General features: G+C 40.5%; 1 protein-coding gene across 2 annotated transcripts; it reads left to right on the forward strand.

The window, feature by feature from the left end:
• Positions 1-45: 45 nt before the first annotated feature.
• Positions 46-8105, forward strand: ccnq (cyclin Q). Of its 2 annotated transcripts, none has more exons than XM_005804834.3 (5): positions 46-424; positions 734-917; positions 1813-1945; positions 2288-2506; positions 7650-8105. In XM_005804834.3, exons 1-5 carry the CDS (start codon positions 292-294, stop codon positions 7737-7739), a joined length of 759 nt encoding a protein of 252 aa, XP_005804891.1. In that variant the 5' UTR covers positions 46-291; the 3' UTR covers positions 7740-8105. The 2 variants fall into 2 exon arrangements, with proteins under 2 accessions (XP_005804891.1, XP_023189552.1); XM_023333784.1 differs by having other exon boundaries at positions 7454-7743.
• Positions 8106-14249: the final 6144 nt, after the last annotated feature.

Raw genomic sequence — 14249 nt, forward strand, 5'->3', positions numbered from 1 at the left:
GTTACTTTTATTTTGAAATCATTGGGCGGAAGCTTATATATTTTTCTTCCGGTGTCAGAATGAACGTTGCGCGATACAACAGAGCTAGCTAAATGAAACGATAAACGTTTAGCAACTTCTCCTTTCCCCGCCGTCCCAGTTTTTTTTTCTCTGAAAAATGTTGAAATTAATTTAGGGGCTGCCTTAAAGTGTGAAGGAATTTACGGAGAGGAACAGTTTTAACGCCCACGTTGTTCTTTAGGCTCTCAGAGACAGTTTGGGTTTTGTGGTTTTCTTTCGGGCCCAGGTGTCATGGAGGGTCCGTCCTGTCGGGTATCTGCTGGGGCAGAAGAACCCCGGCCGTCGGGCAGGAGGGACGCTGGGTCGGAGCCCACGTGGGACACGAAGACTCACTTTCGTGTGTGTCGCTTCATAATGGAAACAGGTGGGGAGGTGGGCCAAGGGTTGGCCCTTGTCATTTAACATAATTTAGGACCATGCAGTCTACATGTGAGAGAGCAAAAGAATTTAAACTAGAGTTTATATAAGGTATATACATTTGGGGGGAATGTATTAGAAAAACCCTCTTCCCCTCTGCATATTCAGATGCAAACTTGGCTAATATAGTGTAAGAGGACCACGGTTCATTGAAACAGGTCCATCATCACAGAAATGCATAATGTGTGTGACTCAGTTGTAAGGAGGTAAGATGGAAAACCTTCTAATCTTCTCTGCTTGGCTTCTTGTTGCTCAGGAGTGAAGCTCTGTATGCGCTCAGTACCCGTGGCAACGGCCTGTGTGTTGTACCATCGTTTCTTCCAGCGGGTCACATCCCGTGTTTATGAACCCTACCTGGTGGCCATGAGCTGCTTGTACTTGGCTGGAAAAGTGGAGGAGCAACACATCCGGACCCGGGACATCATCAATGTGAGCCACAGGTAGTACACATGGATAAGTATTATTTGTTATTATTATTATTTGTAACTTATTTGTCAAAAAAAGTGAAAAAAAAAAACCCAACACAAAATCAGTTTCCAACCTAAAGATAAAAAATAGATGTATAAAAATTTTCTGTTACGGAAATTCAATGCGCTTATTCAATGGCGAAAAAATAACCTACTGAAAACTGAATTCAACTCAATATTAAAAAATATTCTTCTTCTTCTTATTATTATTGGAATAATACATGTGATTACTTATTATTAATAATAATTAATATATCAATAATAATATGATTACAATAATATCATTCTTGTTATTAATAGTAATAATAATATTGTTATTATTATTATGGCACTATAAGCCATGACACTGAAGAGCCACTTGTGCCTCCTGAACCTCAGGTTGCAGACCTCTGGCCTAATGCGACATATAGCCTACATCTTTAAAACTTTAACAAAAGGATGCGTTCATGAAAAGAGGGAAATGTCTAAATGTGAGTTGGATTTTGTTTTTAAAAGTTATTTATATATTTTTCCCTCTTTCCCCTGTGGGTTGGTCTCTCTTTGTATAGTTTATCTATTGATCTTATTTTTTTTTTAAAAAAAAAAGCTTTTATGTGATGCGTACAATAACTAAGGGTAACAACCTAAAACTAACAACTTAAAAATGTTCTTAAAAGTACAATATATGTGTGGAGTTGGGCTTTGTGAGACGTCAGTGGCGACACATCCATCGTCACGCTGTTCAGGTTACAGGACTTTCTGTTCTGTCCAGAAACTATGGAAGTGCTGGATATTTCCCACAATCCTTAGACCACCTGGAGACAAAGTTGAAAGCTGAATTTAAATATAAACGAAAAGCCTTTCCATTCTGTCTGTTTGTGTCTCTCAGGTACTTTAACAAAGGCAGTGCTCCTCTCGAATGTGATAAGGAGTTCTGGGACCTAAGGGACAGCGTGGTGCACTGTGAGCTCCTCATCCTACGACAGCTCAACTTCCACGTCTCCTTTGAACATCCTCACAAGGTGTGTGTGTGTGCAAACGTCCATGTATCCCTGTCTTCCTAATCTAGTTGTCAGCCACTGTTATTGCCTAGTGCTGCTACTGATGTGTGTTTCTGTTTGCATGAAATTCATAAAAGTTTTACATCTTTTAATATAAATGAAGCTTGTTGAAAGGAAACTGCACAATTGGAGTTAAATAAATCCATAGTGGTGTGAAAATGGACAAACAATGCCATCTAGTGGCTGAGATGTTACACCCTAATGCATGTAACTGTTTCATCAAAAAGATTACAAAAAGTGTGTGTTCTGTTGATTCCTAGTGTTCGATGCAAAGTGTGTTTTCCGCTCTGCCCCTCTCTGCAGTATTTGCTCCACTACCTGCTTTCTGTGAAATCACTGGTGAACCGGCACGCTTGGTCTCGAACCCCCGTGGCTGAGACTTCCTGGGCATTGCTGAGAGACTGTTACCATGGAGACATGTGCATCCGCCACACACCGCAACACATTGCGGTAGCTGCACTCTACCTGGCGCTGAGCAGCTATGGAGTGGAGCTGCCCGCTGGAGAGAAGGAGTGGTGGCAGGTGTGTTAACAGTGAGAACGTGTGTGTGTGTGTGGGTGTGTGTGTGTGTGTGTGTATGAGTGGCAGAGAGAGGATAATTTAATGGGGCCGACTGCTTTGATTGGAAATTTTCCAGTTTCTGATCTCTGGAGAGCTCTGTCGACTGATGGATATTTTCCACAATTCCGCTTTCTCTTAAGAACTACAGATGGCAACAAAATTATTATGTTATTTTCTGCTTTCTCAGTAAATTGAACATTTTACTCATTTAATACCAGAATTTCTAGATTATGACCCAGAGCATGTCTACATATAAAACTCAACTAAATGAATGATCGCTACATTTACTCCTCTGTCAGACAGGTTGTAGGTTTAATTTAATTAATGGGAAAATTAAATGCTGTCATAACTCATCATCCAAGTATCTTCAAAGAGTCATTTTGGATGGTAAGGGATCTCCAGTAGCAGTCAGTCTTGCAACAAGTATGAAGCAGCCTCTCACTGAAGAACATTGCTGCATAGCAGTCATATGATTCTCATAATATGCAAGCAGGTCACTATCAGGGCAGCAAAGACGATATTCCACAGCAACATGACCTGGATGCCATCAATTGTTAGCAGTTCTGCTAATCCAGTTCATTTGCTTTTGCTGCTCCTCTTTCACTCTCTGTCTGGCCGTTTGGTTAGAAAGTCGAGCAGAGAGACATTGGAGTCGGGATATGATCGTAGATCATTATGATGGTTGGAAGAGATGGTTGGAACTTTTTCCTAATAGTTCAGGTATTACACCGTGTTCCAAATTATTATGCAAATTACATTAAAGTGTCATAAAGATAACATTTTTTGTTGTGCTATTAAATTTTGTGTGTCAGGGCTCTTTGAATTACTATAATTTCAGAGAGCTGGTTGATTAGTTTGTCTGGTGAGCTCAATTAAAGGAAATCTACTTAAGAAGGATGTTCCACATTATTAAGCAGGCCACAGGTTTCAAGCAATATGGGAAAGAGAAAAGATCTGTCTGCTGACGAAAATCATCAGATAGTGTAGTGCCGTACGACAAGGTATGAAAACATGACTGATCACTTTCTTTCATGGTTCAAAAAGAAGAGCCGTACCTTCAGTTGCAAAATCATCTTCATCATGACAATGAATGCTGCAAGGAATACCACTGTGTCATTGGCTGCTATGGGCATGAAAGGGGAGAAACTCATGGTGTGGTCACCATCCTCCTCTGACCTCAACCCTATTGAAAACCTTTGGAGTTTCCTCAAGCAGAAGATCTGAGGGTGGAATGCAGTTCATATCAAACCAGCAGCTCTGGGAAGGTTTTCTGACATCCTGCAAAGAAATTCAAGCAGAAACTTTCCACAAACTCACAAGTTCAATGGATCAAGAATTGTGCTGTGATATCAAAGCAGGGCTCCTATGTTAACATGTAACTCGGTCTGTTAAGACGTTTTTGATTGAAATAGCTTTTGATTTTAGTACATATGGCCACTTAATGCTGCACATTCAAAGAATGACCGTTTGCAGTTCTTCATAATCCATAAAATGTTTAGAAAATCTGCTGTGCATAATAATTTGGAACAGAGCATTTTGAGTTTCTTTATTTTTGAAATAATTACTGTTCTCATGGGGAGCTTTGTTCAGTAAAATTTGATTTACACTGTAATAGTTCATGACTTGAAAATTATACTGACCATCATTTGCATTAACCATTTAAGAAAATCTGAGAAAATATCACTTGCATAATAATTTGGGACACGGTGTATTCAGCTTGTGAAAGCAAGGCTTTGTTCCCACGGTTACGCATCATAAAAGCTGTCCAAAAGTCAAGAATAAGGTCATATATCCTTGTAGCTGCACAGCAGCCAAAACCAGAGGAAATAATTGTCCAGATATGCATCACCTCAACCAGGAAATGATGAACACAAATCTACAAGAAGATCAAATTAGAACTACAGTAACAGCTTCGTCAACATGCTGCCACCATGAGTAGTTTTCATTAGCAATAATAGGACCAGAGGCATTGTCACACTGTGTGTGTGAGGCAGAGAGCAGCTGCTCTTACACTGCTCTGCAGTTTAACAGGATTTGACTAATGCTGCAAAACAAAGACAACCTGATTCAAGGGTTGAGACTTCAGCATCTGATGTTAGTGGTGAGCAAAATTAGAGTAATTAGCATTACGAACAGCATCATTCTCTAAACTCAGATTATCAAAACACTGGCGTCATTCGGACTACTGAACAGGATGAAACAGAACAACTTTCCAGAAATAAGCTTGCATGTACCAAATAAAATGCAGCTTTCCTTTTAGGTGCTTGTTGCCCATCTTGTTCTTTCTCTGACTTTATTCTTAAAGCCCTCATTATATACGGTGTGTTCACTGATGTGATAAAAGATTGGAGTTTTAAGTCCTACAAAGGGGAACATTTTCTAATTTCAGTCATTTGCTCAGTTCTTTTTTTATTTCTATCTTTAAAAGTCAAACCTACAGTAGATCTCACATTAATACAAATCCTTAAAATCAGACAAGATAACCCAACACATCACATATGGGAATGTGTCTTTCTGACACGTAAGTCGATGAAAGCAGTTAGAATGTCATTTTAAGTAATCAGGAAATTGTAAATCATAAAAGTTATTGAGATCTCAGGCGGCTGCGAGGCCTGCGGGCCGGAACGAGCCAAAGCACCACTGCATGTGGAAGCGGCGGCGGCGGTGGCTGAAACGTCAGATAGCTGGAAGCTGTTAAACAGTCACAGTGCAAATTAATTGCAGTGTAAGCTGATGTGTAGAGGCAGTTAAGCTGTCAGACGAAGACTGAAAGAGCTTTCAGGAAGCCGGCAGACTCCAACCAGGAGTTGGCCTGCTCTCGGCCAGATCTGGATTTTATCACAAGCTGCTGGAGCCGGGCAAATACTGATGCGGAATATTCCAGATGGTACCAATGTTGATCCAGAAGTACTTGAGGAAAGCAGTTTGTTCTTTTGCAGGCTTCGATGTTTAGGTGCCACAATGTTATATTTTTAGCGCCTTAAAAGCATCGAAGAGCTTAAAAGTTTTTCTATTGGGACCACATTGTATGACAGACCAGCACAAAATAGTGTATATTGTGAAGTGGAAGGAAAATAAAACCTGGTCCTCCAAAGTTTTTAACAAACTTGATGTGTATTTGCATTCAGGTCCTCTGAGTCAATTCTTTCTAGAACCATCGTTTTTCTGCAGCTTCAGCTGCAAGACTTAAAAGACCACCTCAATCAGAAGAGCTCAACATTCCTCCATTCTTCATGGAAACTAACATCTGGGAACATCTGTTTTCAAGTTTTGCTGCAGATTCTCAGGTGGCTTTAGGTCTGTTCTTTGACTAGATTCATATATGAATATACTGACGAAATCATTCCGTTGTAGATCTGGCTATATGTGTATCATTGTTGTCCTTTTAAAAGGAGACCATCTGCAGCAAGTCCTCTGCAGCGTCTGAGTTATTGTCCATGATTGTCTTTTATCATGCTCCATCCCAAACCATGTAATGGTTTTTAGAACCACCTCTGCTCTAAATGTCTCAAAACTTTGACCCCGACCCGTCTGCTGCGCTCGCTGGTCTTCATGATGCTGGTTGTTCTCTAACAAACCTCTGAGGCCAGAAACAGAAAATCTGGACTTATGCAGATGAAGTTACACACAGCCAGACTCTATTAGGACAGCTGATAGCGCTGCATTGTGTTTAGGTGCATCACATGTCAGAGGGCTGTCCCTTTGATGAAGTATCGGGGTTATTGTACATAGAAGAAAACAAAAAGTTGACCAGGGAGGAGTACATTTTTGCTAAACAAAGAACAAAAAAATAACTGAAAAATGTTAGATTAATTTCACATTATTTTTGAGGAAAAAAACGTTGAAATTCTGTTGAAAATGAATAATAAAAAAAAAATTCCACAATTTAAAGCATACATTTACAATGCTAAACACAAATTGTAAAGTCAGAAATTTGTAAGACAAAAACTCAAAATTTTTCAGATTATGAAGTCAAACAAAAAGTGACAGAAGTTTCAGGAAATGCACATGTGGATATCCTCCAGAGTGTAAGTGGTATATCAGACTCACTATGAACACCTCTGATGTGGTTAAACTTTTTGTTAAGGCCACATTTCTGTGTCAAAATGTATTTTTGTTATTGGTCTGATGTAATATTCTAATTTGAAATGTCTTTGTTGGCTGTAAGCAGAAAATAATCTTAATTAACAGAAATGAGCATCAATTTGTGTATAATTAATCTATGTAATCTCACTTAGTGATAACATTCCTGAAATAAATGGGCATTTTAATATTCTAAATTACTGAATAGGTTTCTAATAGTTTTAATGAATATACGTTGCTAATCCCAGAGGGAAATTCAAATTTCAGTTCAATACGCTGTCATTTAAATCCAAATACATGGAAGAAAAAAAAATTAAAACCTTATTTCATTTTCCTTCCATGTCCTGATTACACACCACTGTGTGTTTCCCATCCAATCCCAGTAAAACACTACAGTTAACTAGAAGAGCGAAGTCGGTTTAGGCAGACTGGTTCACTGCTGGATGAAAAGCAATTGTTCAGACTATATTGTATATACATATGACTTGCAATTCACCCTGATCATTGTGGGTCATAACACAGCAGGCCATAAAATGCATCAACGTAAAAATGTAGGTAATAAAATGATTACACTAATGTGTGAGTATGGAGGTTTTCTGTGCTACCGCTTCAAAATAATATTTAGTCCAAAGATGCTTGTGCTGTCATGCAGACTGTTTCCTAGCGCTCTTCAGCTGGATTACATTACGGCTGTCTTCGACGGCACAGACGGCTTATGTAACTGTTAGGCATTCATTTATTGTTGGCTGCAATTCTAGTTTTCTTTTTCTTTTTTTTGCGCCCCCTATTCACACGATTTCCTAAATGAGATCTCTTTTGTCACAGGTTTTATTTAGCAAGTCATCCGATTCCGATTGAAACGGAGAGAAGTCTCGTTTCGGTTCAGACCTCCTGCTCCATCCCTGAAGGCCGCCGAATCTGGGTCGTTTCAAATGGCGTGTCAACCTTTGATGTCCCTCCTGCTCAGTGAGGCCAGGTGTGGAGCTGAAAGTCTGCGCCGTGTGTTTGTGCGTGTGTGTAGGTGCTGTGTGAGGACGTGACCAAAGCAGACATCAACGCTGTGATCTCAGACCTTCTCCGGCTGTATGACATGGAGGCCAAGTGTATCTGAAGGACAAAGCGGTGGACCGGAGAGCCACGTGGAAGTTCTGTTGGTGTCGGTGCGGGAAGAAGGTGAACATCCTCTGATCTGTGCAGTGGACGGCTGGGGTTCAGGTGCGTTTGAATATGTGTGCATCCGAGGCAGAGAAGACTTTGGTTTTGCCCCAGTTACCCTGTGGAGCTGAGAAAATCGTACCTGCAGTACCGCTGTCTGCCACTGAGGGGAGACATGTCTCACTTTTGGGTGTCTCAACACTGCATGAGACAGGTTTGTACTTCAGATACCACAGTGGGAAGTCCTAGACCTCTCTGTGTAATTATTGGTACATTGGTTTGTAATAACAGAGAATAAATAAAAATGTTATGGAATTGTGAACGAAGGTGGGCTTTTCTTGTTGAGCTGCATCACAACACATGTCTGCATTTCCAAATGTTTTTTTTCTCCAAATACAAACCAAAATGTATTCATATATTTGAAATCCAGAATTAATTTCTGAGACCATTTATTACTAGCAAGTCTATTGAAATGAGGGGTGCAATAAATGCTTCTGTTGCTCTGCTTTTCCACTTCAGTATTTAGAATTTATTCATTTATTGCAGGGATAATCCATTCTTTCAAAAGCAACATGAAAATCCAGTAAACAGCCTTCTGACACACTCGAGTTGAGTCTTCAGAAAATAACAAAACTGCTACATTTGGAGGAAAAATAAAGCCCCTTTCCAATCGTCAGACTCCCATCCCAACTGTGACCTAGAGAAGTGGGTTTTGCCGCAGGAGGAGCTGCTGCACTTCACAAAGTAGATGACATCGCATTGAAAGAACGTCATGCAGCAATACTGAAGCAACATCTAAACAAAATCCGCTCTTTCTCATTTATATTTATTTGACTTGTTTTATGAACTATTCAGATTTATTATTGAATGAAAAAAAAAGAGAAAGACATCAACATGGAAGTTAAAGCTCAGGCTCAAACGGGTCTTCTAAATGAATGATGACCCTAAGCACAGCACCAGGACTGTTCCGAAGCCAGTGTTCTGGAGTGACCACCATCACTAAGTCCTACTGTGAGCCTCACTGCTCTGTGTGGACGGAGCTGGAAAGACGTGTGAAGGTGAAGTGAGTTACAAACCTGATTCACTTCCACCGGTTCTGTCTGGACTAACGGCCAGAATCCCAGCAAACTGTTGCGAGACGCTTGTGAACCACTGATCTCCCAGGTCTTACATGCTAAACAAACATATAAAAACTTCTCAGTTGGAAGAAAGTAAAAAAATAGAAAGAAATCAGCCAATTATTTTGAAAAAGAGCAAACAGCTCCAGAGTTTGGTGATCCTTACTGATGTAAACAGGAAGTGTTTAGTCCGATTTCCTGTCAATACTGTAAATATCAGCTGTATGTATTTACTGCATATGCAGCATGCTTCTCATCTCAGACTACCTTTGGATATCTGATCCTGAACAGTTCATGTCAAGGTCCTGACATGTTGTTGCAGTGAGATACGGATGGAGCACATCCGTCTGTTTCTGCTGTACCGAGTCCCTCTGTGACTCTGCTGAGCCTGAATACTGTTAAAGTCCGTCTTCATTTCCTCCTTCTTATCGCAACAAGCTTCTAAAGAAGTGATATTTTTAGCGGTGGAGTGCTGGGCTACTTTTAGGTGTGTGCAGGCAGGTCTGTGTGTCTGTTTAGTCCAGGATGAAGATGTCACATGATCAGTTGTGACACATGTGAGCCCCCCCTCCCCCACACTCCCTCTCCTGTCTTTTCCCGGGACAAGAAGCGCCGTGTGTGTGTTCCCTGTTCTTCACATGTCGCACAATATTCCCCATCTTGATTCTTCCAGTTTATTCCCCCCTCACCACTTCTAGGGGGAAAAAAAAAATCTGCCTGACTCTCACTTCATTTGCTCCAGTCCTCTCCTGCTCTATTTTTTCCCCTCGTCTCTCCATCTCTTTTGACTGATACCTTCGCTTCTTTCCCCTCTTTCTTATGTTGCCATCTGTCCCTCTCTCTGTGTCTTCCACATTTCTTTCCTCTCCCTTCCTCCTCTCCCTTGTCTCCCTAATGTTATATTAATAATGGAGAGGGCGCGTGTTCAGCCAGACTCCATGAATTAACCATCAGCTGGGAAGGAGTCAGAGGAGAGAAGAAGAGGAGTGCTAACGTGGACGGATGGACGGACGGACGGATGGATGGATGGATGGATGAATGGATGGATGGAGGAAGAGGAGCTTATCTTTGTATCACACTTCGACACCCTTCACTCCGCTCCGATCGCCTCTCCTCTGCGTGCCTCTGATCTGCTTACACATCACTTCAGCCTTTTACTCTGGGCTGGAGGGGAAGTCAGAAGGTCACACACACACACACACACACACCCACACACAAGCAGCTGCGTGCATAGGCACGTGCATGTGTGTTTATATCAAAATGACAGTTTGGGATGTTAACGTTACATCAGGCCCACAGTCTGAGAGGAGAGCACCCTTGAACTGATAAAAGCTCAGCAGCCTTCAGACTGATCAGACATCAGCCGAGCATTTGTAAACAGTGTAAGCGCCTAACGCATAATGGACAATGGGTTGAACTCAGATGTGTGTGTGTGTGTGTGTGTGTGTGTGTGTGTGTGTGTGTGTGTGTTAGGGTTGAGGGGAGGGGAAGAAAGAGCTGCGTTCATGATTTATTGTCCATGCAAACAGGAAGACGAAGGAAAGATGGAGGAGTCGGCAGGCGGAACAGATTATCAACCTCTCTATCAGGGTGTTTGAACTTCAAATGTCGGTAAAAATGAAGAAAAACCATTCTGAGAAAGTATCTTTGAAAGTATTTATTTGTTTATGAGTCAGCGAGGTCAAATCGATTTCCCGATGAGGGCTGAAACGATTAACTGTGATGATTTTTTAAATAATCGTTAACTAATTTGGTGAACGATGAAACGCTAACTCAGGCCATTTGCTAAAAGAACGACATATTCAGAGAAATAATTGACAAAAAAATATATGCACTTTGCTGAACCTCGCCACCTTTCCTGTCTGTAAATGTGCTCTACTCAAAACTCTTGAAGTGAAGGTTGAGTCTCACCTGGTTCAAATTCTGTAAAAACGAGCTAAGAAAATCTCCTATAATCTCCTTTTGCTATTATCAGTCCATTGATCCAATAAATAATCACCAGATCTGTCTGACGTTAGTCCAGCAGAAAGGTCTGAGCTTCTCACATGCGGACGTTAGAAGAACTTTTTACCTACAAATGATCGAGTGTTGTCGCTGCTTTTTAGGAAATAAAATGTCTATCTTCTTATTTAAAACAGGGAATTGAATTATTGGTTTACTTGTATCTTTTAATGTATTTCCAATACTGTACACATAAAGGCTTGTGTGATTAAAGATAAGACAAGAGATAAGATGAGGTAAGGTCATCCTTTCTTACTTACACAAGAGGGATTTTTAAGCTGTCATGGCAGAAAGTGGACAGAACAAAAGAGTAAAAAGAGTTCAGTGTAGATAAAAAACACCGTGCAGGCTAAACTCAAATCTTAAATGATAAATCTGCAGAATGTGCAGGCTTTTCAAAAACAGTATTTAGACATGTCGTCTGTGAAATGCTCTTTTTGTCCATGTTACAAAGGAAATGGTTTCCAACATCCATTTAAAGTGGTTCAGAGTTACACAAAAGGTTCTCCAATGATCAAATGGTTGTTTCCATTTGTGCACCATAACGACGGTTTTCCATTTGCAAACAAGTGCACCCCCTGAGTAAATAGGAATTTTGCTAAACATGAATTTCACTAAATCACCAAGTGATCAGCTTCTTTTGTTTTGGCAAAATGCTCCAAAAAACCCCAAAAAGCTGAGTTTTTAACTCACTCTGAAAGTCCATAAAAATGACCAAAAGTCTCTCAGAAGGATGCAGCAATCATGAAATTGCTAACATTTTGGGATGTGGTCACAGAATCATCAAATTTCTTGTTGCAAATAGTCAACAGGGTCACAAGAGATGTCTTGTCTTAGTTCAGATTGTGATTATTTTGTTAAGCAACTTGCAATACTTGATTTATGCCTTTTATAAGTAATTAGGTGACTTCAGAAGCTGATGGGTCGAACTGGGATTTGATTTAGGGGATCAAAGCAGAGAGGTTGGGAAGCAATCTGTCTATGAGACTAAAGGTCTGTGTTTCATTGATACAGTGTGCAGTATCATTAATGCAGGCTCACTGGACTAAAGTAATAACTGAAACCATTTGACGGCTGTCAGGATGGGTAGGTCTGGCGTAGCAGGGTGAACTGACTCGGGAACAGCCCCGAACTCCACCCTCAGCACTGCAGTCGCCTCTGATCAGCTCAGGTCGATACTGATGTCGTTTAGGCTGTGGCAGCAGGAGAAACACCTCGCTGTCTGGCTCCTCCACAGCCGACGTCTCATTTACTGATCTTTGTGCCTTAATTCTCAGAGTTTTGACTTTAAGCAAACAGGCTGCCCTCAGGAGCAAATGGGCGTTTTTGCACATCTCTTCAACATTCAGCGACCGGGATTAGAGAAAGTTTCTTCTTCTTTTTTTCTGTACTGGCCTGTGGGAGATGGAGAGGAAGAGTTAAAGATAAGAGCAGAGAAAGATAAAATCGGCAACAAAGCTTTTCATCACCATGTGTATGTGTGTGTCAGCATCTGGACAGGCGAGCGAGTCTGCAGCCCATCTTCCTCTAGTGTAGAAGACATCTATTAATAAGTTTGTCTGATTTATCTATAAATACATTTCTCCTCCTGTTCCTCACACAGACTCACTATTTAAGTACTTCTGACAGTCAGTGGGGTCGGTGAGGGGTGGAGGGAGGAGTTGGTGAGTGGGTAACTTGGCAGAGTGGGGGATGTTTGCAGGACCTCTCCGTGTGATTCGTTATCTGCGTGGAGAGACCCTGATCCTCCTGACGATCACAGGGAATGCTGGGAAACGCCAGGTGTTTGCACCTCTCTGGCTCCATGCTGGTGTCAGTGAACATGCAGAGGCCGGCGGCCATTTTTTCTGCTGCTGCCGCTTCTGCGGCCGGCCGACGTTTCCCAGAACCACAGGGGTACAAATGGTTTGGACCCTGAACGGAGGTGGAGTCAATGACTACATCACTTTTTAGACACTTTGTGCATTTACACACAAAGTATAAAATACTTGTACCTTTGGAATCCTCTCTCTATTTTCTGCAATCATCTTATAGCCTGTTAATCCTGTTGTTATGGAGGCTAAATTTCATGTCTATGAATGGAAATCTATTGTGAAATATTAATTCTTTCTTGCAGTCAGAAATTCAAAATGTACAGTGATTAAAAGAAGCAATCCTTGGATCCAAATCTAATTAACATCGTAGCACCGTTTCATAAAGCCAAAGATTTAGCTGAACATTTTCAGCACTTTTAAAATGTTTAGCTTTAGAGTTTTGGGGTTTTTTTTACAATGCATTTCATCATCCTAGCATTTTATTTCATCTATCTGTGTATTTGCATGCCTCTTACTGCTAAAAGAACAAAACCAACCACTTATAAAGGTGGTGTTAGATTCAGCTTTCAGTCACCAGGTGTTTTTCATATAAGCAGTGAGGCTTTCTGCCCAGGGCTGCACAGCCTGTTCTGGAAGGGGGGACTGTTGTGCTGATTTAGATGTCCAGTTACTGCAACCCGGTGGTGTGGACCAGTGGCTAACGATGCTAAAGATGGCGTCCGATTCACAGTTTAACGATTCAGCTCAAAATTAAAGAGCTGATTTTAGAGGATTAAAAAAAATAAATAAATAAAGTAAAAGACTGCGCTTAATTTGATCGTAAAATTGCACATCCTCATCTGAACAAGTCTACTCTGAATGCAGATTTTTTTTTTTTTAAAATGCAGTTTGAGATTTGTGAAAACTTTATTATATTAGGCTGATGTTAAATTGACAACAAATATGTCCGTTTCAACAAATATGTAAAATAAAAAAATTGTGCTTTTTATAAAAGTTACATACTGCAGCTTTGAAGTCATTTCTTTGGTGACTACTTTCTTTTTTTTTCTTTTTGTTACATTTGAGTTTGATTACTTTAAATTAACGTGATTCATACTTGTGTACATTATTTGACAATCTGCCCACATCTGTGTTTTATTGACCTTTCAGGCTTTATGTGTAAATGTTCATGTTTATCCTGGACTGCACTTTTGTCTTGAACTCCTGGCATCTGGACCGGAACAGCCCTGTAAATGAGGTTTTAAATGTAGTATATTTAAAGAAAATTGTACAAATGACACTCCCCCACGACAAATAATTTACAATGCTCTTTTGTGATTAAACCACCTCAACTTTTAAGTGTGAAAAACACAACACAGCGCTGTGAAAATTTATTTGCTCCCTTTATAGGTTCCTTCTCGGTATTTTTTCTTTTGCTCTCTTTTCTCAGTTAAATGTTTCTCATTTTCAAACTAATTTTAATAAATGGCCTGATGTTTAGCCCATTAGGACACGGTGTGCATAAGAGATCAAAAGTAAACCAGGGAATGGATT

Source organism: Xiphophorus maculatus, chromosome 1 (assembly GCF_002775205.1).
Source record: "Xiphophorus maculatus strain JP 163 A chromosome 1, X_maculatus-5.0-male, whole genome shotgun sequence".
Lineage (NCBI taxonomy): Eukaryota > Metazoa > Chordata > Actinopteri > Cyprinodontiformes > Poeciliidae > Xiphophorus > Xiphophorus maculatus.

What these genes read in the sequence shown, in the direction of transcription:
- ccnq (XM_005804834.3), top strand. Translation starts at nt 292, where the DNA reads ATGGAGGGTCCGTCCTGTCGGGTATCTGCTGGGGCAGAAGAACCCCGG. An exon ending in ATCATCAATGTGAGCCACAG is followed by an intron (nt 918 to 1,812) that starts GTAGTACACATG and finishes TGTGTCTCTCAG; the next exon opens with GTACTTTAACAAAGGCAGTG. An exon ending in GAGAGAAGGAGTGGTGGCAG is followed by an intron (nt 2,507 to 7,649) that starts GTGTGTTAACAG and finishes GCGTGTGTGTAG; the next exon opens with GTGCTGTGTGAGGACGTGAC.